We start from the raw sequence: 8694 nt of genomic DNA, 5'->3' as shown, positions 1-8694 counted from the left end.
TAAACCTTTTATTCTTTTTTTAAACGTTTTTCTTAACCCCTGAGAATACCATGGACTGCTTTAAGTACAAAATACAACTCTCTGCGATAACAACAAAAGTTTTTTTTTTTTTTTAAAGTAATACAAACAACTCAAATTAAGAACGTAAGAGCGCAGGCCTCTGAAGCTGGTTTTTACATTGTCATCATTCATCTAAAAGGAGAACGTGTGCAGCAGAGCCATCAGAGACTAGAGCTTGGCCACATTAAACAATTACTTTTCATTCACTACATTGATAAATAAAACTCATAAACTGCATAGTTACACATGGATGTGGTATTAAATTGGTAATATGCTTTGTTTTTAAGTCCAAAAAAACTAATATTTAGTTAGATATATACTAAGAAAATCTTCATATTTGAAGGGCTGAAACAGTATTTTTGCATAGAAAAAAAACTTGATTGATTATCAAAACAGTTGGCGGTACATCTTCTTTTGTATTGATTGGAGCAGGCTACAAAAAATACCAAAATGTCCAATCCGTGTTTGTTGCCACTAATCTAAATGACTAATATTCAACGGGACTTGCCGACAGGTTAAAGTTTTATTTAATATGTTTTCCCATTTTCCATGTGTATCTATAGTTTTACTCAGCTCTCTGGTGCTCACAGTGTAACCTGGCCAAACTGTGTATCGATGGCTCTGGGCTGCAGTGATCTAGCTGTGGGGGGGGGGCACAGAACAGTAGGCAGCTCTCTGCACTGATAGTACGCTGTGGCTCTGCTTTGCTAACTGTTGCAGATACTTTGCTGATTAATGGTGAATGCTGCATTTACATCCTTGTTTCAGGCACTAGACAATTAAGGAGACAAGGAGCCCAGCACTGGCTACACTCGGTAACCAATCCAACGGGATTTCCTTTTGGTTTGATTGTTACAAATCCGATTGATGAACGACTGATTGATCGACTTACTGATTGTTTTGTTTTTTGATACGTTTTTTGGGTCGAGGTGAGGGGGCACAGGGCAAGCGACAGAAGGCACAGAGTTTCTACGATGATTTCTCTCCAAGGATTCCGGCTTGATAAAAAAATTAACTCAGAACTAGGAAGAATTTGAAAGCAGCTGACAAAAGTCAGATCAAATATATTTCCATTTCGGCTGTGATGTGAGCAAAGGGATTTGCTTATTATGTGTGTCAGTATGTTTGTGTGTTTGTGTCTCTGTGTGACAATCTGAATGAGCTCCAGGGTTGGGGTCAATCTTTTTGCTATCTAAAAATTTGAAAAGCTGGAAATCTGAGAAGATAAATTGAAGAATGTAGGCTTTAGTGTACATTTTGCAAACCGGGTAAACATTATGAGAATTGAACCCAACCCTGACTGAGCATCTATTATACACACGAGTGCTTACATTCCAGCTCTTATGACTAGCTAGTTGTGCTTTTCAAGGCTGAATACATGTTATCCCATGTCACCACCTGTACATATTCAGATTAGCTCTGGAGTGAAATTGTCTTTCCACTGAACAGATTCAAGAAAACAAGGACTCATTGGATTCATCTCAGGCCATAAAAGACCAAGAGCGGAGCAGACCCTGAAACCAGCTTGAATAATATTTAAAAAAAAAAAAAATAATAATAATGCCCCAAAGTGTTTGTTCCCAAGTCTGGCAGATACCACAGACATGAGGCCAAAAAAGGGTACTTCAACGCCCAGGATCAAAATGAATCGGAAATTTAAACAAAGTCTAAATGAAATGTTTGTTTCCTATTCGTTAAATGTATCACATCTTCTAATAGGCTGACGACAAACTACAGTCCGGTGGAGTTGCTTAACTGTACGATAGGCAAACAGCTACATTCAAATTCCCCCCCCGAAAACAAAGCAGTCGAGAGCTGAAGAGATTTTCCACTAGTAGACGTGACAGGATTTGGTTGAACAAAGCCATCCAGCCATGTTTTGTGGACTGTATATTGGGCACAGATGGAGATACAATTCGCTAGCTCAGTTCTTTAGGAGGCCAGCACGCTCCTTCTCAGCAGGTCCTCTTTCCCAGAATGCAACTGCGGCAAGCGGAGTTTGCGTCCGCCCGAGCGCGTGTCAGAATCGCTCTGCTCGCCGTCAGAGAAGTAGCCGTCGGTCTCCACAGCGTCCAGCATCGAAGCGTCCTTTCCTGTGAGCGGCATCCCAACACACTCCAGACCTGCTATACCTCCAGTGAAGCCCCTCCCTCTGGATTTCACCTGGCGGGAGAGGCGGAGCCGTGGACCCCTGCCACGAATGATCGCCCCTGTGTCGGGCAACGTGGCCCCGGGGCTGGAGCCTGGGCGTGGGGACGAGGATGCAACGCCATTCCCAGTGTAGACGCTGTTCCACGGGCTGCGCTCCTCCGAGATGTGACAGGAATCCATCTTGGAGACGGGGGGCTGCGGCGGCGGGTCGGAGCTCCTTGTCTGGTGGGGGTGAACGTAGAGATGGTGCCGCGAGGAGCCCCCGGACCTCTCCCCTTTGCGGCCCACATGGATGGGCTTCTCCTCTGCCATGCTTGCCCAGAGACTCTTTGCTGTGGAGGGGCTGCTGGCGGAGGAGGGGGCCGCTGCAAAGGAGGGGGCTGCTGCAGAGGAGGGGGCTGCTGCAGAGGAGGGGGCCGTTGCAGATAGGGGCGTCTGGGGAAGGGTGGGGCTGGGCGATTGCGGAGGGGCACCGCGAGTACGGGGCTTGTTGCTCCCTCGTGGTTTTCGGCCCAGCTGAGGTGTTTTCCAGGTGGACTGCATGGAGTTCTCCATCATGAGATTGAGCAGGCTCTCCTCACCCTGCAGGAGCTGCAAGACAGGGGAAGAAGAAGAAGAGAGGAAGTGAGAAAAAACAGGGGATTGGAAATAAATAGGAGATGGGGGATGAGAGGATATGAATCAAAAGGAGATCCAGGGAATGTTGATTAGAAAAGAAGGGATGAAAAAGGCTGAATCAGTTCATGTTTAGAGGTGCCATACATACACGTTGGACACAATGTTTATGACATATCTGGATTATGCGCTTTGATCAATAGTAGGGCTGCACAATGTATCACTTTTTATTGTCATCACGCAAGACTGCAAAAACTAAAATAGTATCAATAGAAATGTGCATTTTATAAGGTGACTACTGTATCTACTGTATGTGTTCATTTTCTAGTTAATGTCAATTCATGTATTTTATTTAACAAGCTACTTGTTGCAGTATACCGACAACAGCAGAAAGACAGAACTGACTACATATTATAGAAATATGTATTTATCGCATTTGCTATATTCAAAAACGTTATCACCTGTAACATATTTCTCTCATATTGTACAGCTCTAAATAATACAAAAACGAATTTGCCGGTCTAATTTAATCATGCTCCTTCTTCCACTAGTGTGATCTGTGAAGTGGTGCTGAAATTATGTTTAGCTTGCAGATCACTTTTGGTTGTATCAAATCAATTCAAAACTTAAATTGCTGCATTATTACAGTAGCATCTGATGTATGTATCAGAAATCATAAAATGAAAGTCAACTCAAGAAACAGCCGAGACGTCACTCCTGCTGTTGAGGGTCTACCTGGTCGGAGAGCAGGCTGCCACTCTTGTCCCGGTGCTGGGAGCCCAGAGCCCACTGACTCAGCATGTCGTCAGCCGTGATCTGAACCGACTGGGCGAGCCAGCTGTCAAACAAAGAGTTGTCCAACGGGAAGGACTTCGACAAACCTGAGGGGTTGGACATGAGCAGGGAGAGAGGAGGAAGCGAGGGATGATAGCAAGACAGAGGCATGAGAGAATTGGTATGGATGAAGGGGAGAGAAGGTGGAGAAAGACAAAGTAGACAGGTGAGGGGAATTGAACATTTCTCATCAAAAAACACAACAAAAGACATCTGAGTGGAAAGGAATTGGCTCTCAAATGACGTCAAGAAGTAAAAAGCATATAACAGCACCTGCAAAGCAAAGCCCTAAATCCCACCACTCAGCGTGTGTACAGCATTAGCTTGACTATTAATTGTAACACATTGACCCATTTTAAATGATAAAGACTCAATTTGGATGATTTTACGAAAACATTTAACATTCAAAGCATGAATCTGAATTATGCAGTTGGTAGGCGTACACAACCTTGTGGGTCTCCTTGCCAAAAAAGATGATGACATATTTAAATGCGGATTAAGTCAATATAGCTACAAACATGCAAACAGCTGATGTTAGCACAGAGATAAAACGAAAATGACCTGTTCCTCAATCTTGATTAGGTTAATCACACAATAAGTAAACGGTTTGTTTATGGTAACTATAACAACACCTCAAAATGAATATAATTGAAAATGTTATGCAACATCTCTTAATTGATGTTAATCTCTTACATAGCAACTCTAGATCTTATTTGGCCTCATTTAATTTATAAGTAGAAACACAGAAACTACTCTAAGTCTGACAGAAAGAGAAAGGACAAAGCTCAAAATCCAAACAAGCTCTTTCTGTTGCTTCCTCAATAATGAAGATATGAACCATAAACACATTTACAACCAAAATCCCGTTTCCTTCCCACGACTGTGTGTGTGTGTGTGTGTGTGTGTGTGTGTGCGTGCGTGTGTGTGTGTGTGTGTGTGTGTGTGTGTGTGTGTGTATGCATAATTAGGAGATTTTTAAGGCTCCTATCTATCAATGTGGGCTGCAAAAGCCAAAGCATGTCTTTCTGTGGCAATTTCTCATATACAATTCAGTGAAGACTCTTAGGCTTAGGGAGAACAGAGAATGGGGGGGGAGGGCTTTCACTCCTCTATCTTCTGGTTGCATCTAATTGAATCCAAATTCAGTATGGATCACAACAAGTTTTTTCTGAAACCCTGCCAAATATATTTATGCTTAGCTTTTGACAATTTTTGACATTTTTGTATAGAATAACATTTTTGCATATTGATTACGTGTTTGGTATGTAGCCAATAAAACCTAAATGTTTTAATCATTGCTGAAAAGAATAGAAAATCAATATTTAATGTTAGCTAGCTAGCAACAAACACACTGAGTTGGTAGTGTCCCATGTTTTGTTCCTTTATAGATAACTGTGAAAAAATGTTAGCGCTGGAACCCCAGATAGATACAGATTAGACATGAACGCTGATTTGATGAGAATTTGTGTTTGTAGCTTCTTAGAAAGAGGATTTTTACAGAAAATGGGATGATAACAGCGAGACTTCCACTTATTATAGCAATTTTGGAATTCTACAACAAAAGAACCCTGCAGAAACTCACAACAACAACCATTTAGAAAAAGAACAATCACATGTTTATTTCCTCTGCTGATAAATCTGTCTTTGTGATGAAGGATAACAACTTTCAACAATTTCAGACCTATCAGAAACAGAACTGCGTGCAAAGTAAAACGCTCCTTGTTGTATTTGCAGCTAAATCAAAAATGATCTTAGGCTGCAGAGGAGGTATTATCTATAGTGAATGTATGCAATTTAGTTTTCATACTTAGCAAGGAACAACCATTAACCTCTGCAACCAGAACCTTGTCATGTTCACTTTGGGGAACAACCCATAATATGATATAAGCAGAGATGCCGATTATGTTACAAATAACTTGCACACAAGCACATTAGGAGAAATACTGACAAGAGCTTGCATATTTGTCAGGATTGAGTCTATTCATTCCTTATTTCTCTACCATCTTTCCAGCCTCTCTGTAAATCTTCAGTGCTTTTAATGATCTGCCAAGCTGGTCGGCAGGAGGTGCTGTTAGGGTGGCTTTCACAGCAACTACTTCACACACACACAGAGATACACAGACACAAGCACACACACCGAGCCGGTCGTTTCCATGACGCAGCATGTCTCTGCAGGAGTCGGTAGATCTCAGAGGGAGGGAATAGGTGACGGAGGGAAAATAAAGAGCCAGGAGAGAAGTGTGAGGAGAGGGGATGATGGAGGACAGTAATGGAGTTCAGAGAGAGGAAGGTGGGAGGGAAACATGCCACACTGTGGTCTTTAGATATGTTTAAATTCTCACATACTCTACATCCTGATATTTATTTCACTATGGGAAAATATGTACACAAGCAGCTCTGTGAGGCTGTGCTGAGACACAGCAGTGCTAAGAGTCACATGCTAACATTCTCACAATGATCATTTTAACATTTACCATGTTTACCAAAATGTGTGTTAGCATGCTAACATTAGCTAATTAGCACTACTGCTGAGGCTAAAGGGCCTGTTGTCAGTTTTTAGTCATAAACATAAAAGGACAAAAGGACAAATAAAGATACTACCTGATGATGTTTATCAATGAAAAGTCACAGAATCTCTAAAGTAACTTTATTAATGAATGAGGGAGACATGAGTGACTGTACCAAATTGAACACGTTGTTGCTGCTGTTTCCCCAATACACAGTCAAGGATCAGATTACAGTCATTTCAGCATAATGGGGAGGCTTCTTAGTTATTCATTCAACTATTGCCAAAAATAAACACTTGCATTACATTCTCGCTTTCCCACAAATTCAATTTACTTACGGAAATAAAGAGAGTTGATAGGCTAAGCTGATTAACAGGATAGCACATGATACATCTACAAATGTATTTTTTTCTCAAATCTCAGTGTCATAAAGAGTTTTTTTAAAATTGATTTCTATCTGTATTTCCCTTATTGGCAACACAGTAGTACAACATTTTTATGAATGTTATTTTAAATCAGTTTGAAAATAAAATCTGTATTCTCTCTGTGGATTTTCTCTTTTAAACAGTTATGGGAGATTATGAGATGTTGTTGATGTTACTCATCTCTGCTTTGTTTTCAAACAAATTGTACAACATGCCCAAATAAATAAATGTCCAGAGGAAGCCTAATAATAGTGGAGCTGTATCTTTTAACCGAATGACGACACTGACTCCTCCTCCTTCGTCAGCTACAGCTAACATGTTGAACTAATGGGCTACTGTAGGCTAATGCTATGCATCGAAAGGTGCTGTTACAGCCATCCGAATCCCTTGTTTAAGGCTTTGTTGCACGACAGCAACAGTTTTTGTTCCTCGTTGCGATTGCACACTACAGCTACAAAAAGCCCCAGGATGTCTTTAGAGAACAGCTGATGTAGCAGTGAGCAATGATTCACTAGCCAGCAATACTAAGGCAGTGCAGGGTAAGGAATGTGCTAGCAGCAGGACAGGGCCAAGACCAGGCCTGTGCATGAGAGAGTGTGTGGTGTGTATGTGTATGTGTGTGTGTGTGTGTGTGTGTGTGTGTGTGTGTGTGTGTGTGTGTGTGTGTGTGTGTGTGTGTTTGTGTGTGTGTGTTGCTCAGTCTAAAGCCCTCATTACAGTCTGAGGATTGTTCTCGGGTGCCAACGTCTGCCTGGAAACTCAAGCAGAAAGACAGAGATAGAAAAAGAGAAAGTGAAACAGAGTGTGCAGGAGGAGTAACAGCTTGATCTAAACACCCATCAGAGCGATGAAGGGGAGACAAGAGGTGCATCAGGCAGAAAAACAGTGAATTAAATAGGCTTAATACCTGATTAAAGAGGTGAAAGACAGTCTAACACAATAATGGGAAGCAGAAAAAAAAGCTCAGCATGAATCAACAGAAATAAACCTGTCTGGGTTCTTCTCTTTAACAAAAGGGGTGTTTTATTTTCTCTTAGCCCATTATGTCAGATTGATCACACACTATTCTAATCTGTAATTTGGCCTCATTATCGTTTTGGCCGCCTGAATGAAATGTAACATTTTCAGTTCTTCTTTGCCCTTCAAGTGAATGCTAAAGAACATATCCATTCTGATCCAATTTAAAATATATTAGAGTGGAACCTTGAATGTTAGAGTTTGTTGGGTCTTCCAGAGATCTTATTTGATAAACAACAATAATACATAGACAAGTGTATCACGGAGGATTCCTATTTCACTGACTAACAACAGCCTGAATGATCTGGAGACAAGACCTAGACCTAGTCAAGGCTGTTTACTTTCACCATCAGGCACAACATTTGAAGAAAGGTGGACAGCTTATTACCGTTGATACAAAATATCTCTAAAAATTCACTTTTTTTCCTATATTTGATAATGAACAGTATAAGAGAAAATCATCTAGAGTGTTTACATTTTGCTTTGTCTCAGAAGACGATTCTTAGTCAGGGAAATGCTTATATATAGCATATTCATATCTAGCCCTCGTCTATTCTTAAGTCAAACACATATTCCCATTACTCTGCACATTACTGCTTTTGAACTTGTAGTCAGATGCTAAACTGCATTTGTTGTGCAATGACAAGTTGTAATAAAGCCCCTGCTGGGACATGTGTCTGAGCACCGAGTTCACAATGTTCTACAAGCTTTCTTCGCATTATAAGTAATACATTAATAACTCAGGCAACAATTGCTGAAACAAAAGCAATATAGTACTCATAAGAACTTGGCTTGCTAACAAAAAGGTTGCCAGGTTCAAGTCCGAGTTTGGGCTGGAAGCTGAAGAGGTGCCAGTTTGCCTCATGGCCACTACTGAGGTTCCTTGAGCAAAGCACTAAAGCCCCGAATGAACCAGGGCGCCGAACCATAGCAGCCCATTCGCTGTGACACCTTTAAATCAATGCACGTGTAGAGGTCCTGTTTGTGAATGTGTGCATGTATGTATTTTGGACCTTTGTGTTTAATATAATGTAAATCATATATTTCCCCTCTCGGATTAATAAAATATTTTTTAGTCGTAATCT

At 41.1% G+C, this 8694-nt stretch overlaps 1 protein-coding gene across 1 annotated transcript; it reads right to left on the bottom strand.

Annotated features, from left to right (window-relative positions):
- Positions 1-623: 623 nt before the first annotated feature.
- Positions 624-3835, bottom strand: LOC104954237 (protein Jade-2-like). Its single transcript, XM_010781314.1, has 2 exons — positions 3562-3835; positions 624-2802 (listed from the first exon to the last, which is right to left on the bottom strand). Exons 1-2 carry the CDS (start codon positions 3769-3771, stop codon positions 1993-1995), a joined length of 1020 nt encoding a protein of 339 aa, XP_010779616.1. The 5' UTR covers positions 3772-3835; the 3' UTR covers positions 624-1992.
- Between the last annotated feature and the right edge of the window lie 4859 nt (positions 3836-8694).

Source organism: Notothenia coriiceps, unplaced genomic scaffold (genome assembly GCF_000735185.1).
Source record: "Notothenia coriiceps isolate Sejong01 unplaced genomic scaffold, NC01 NC01_scaffold00023092, whole genome shotgun sequence".
NCBI lineage: Eukaryota > Metazoa > Chordata > Actinopteri > Perciformes > Nototheniidae > Notothenia > Notothenia coriiceps.
The sequence above is the reverse complement of the archived record's forward strand: the minus strand, read 5'-3'. Positions and strand labels throughout refer to the sequence as shown.

Bases quoted from the DNA above. Each gene is read 5' to 3' on its own strand.
- LOC104954237 (XM_010781314.1), bottom strand. From the start codon at position 3,771: ATGCCTCTGTCTTGCTATCATCCCTCGCTTCCTCCTCTCTCCCTGCTC. The intron at 2,803-3,561 runs GTAGACCCTCAA...CCTGTCTTGCAG, and splicing joins GCAGCCTGCTCTCCGACCAG to CTCCTGCAGGGTGAGGAGAG.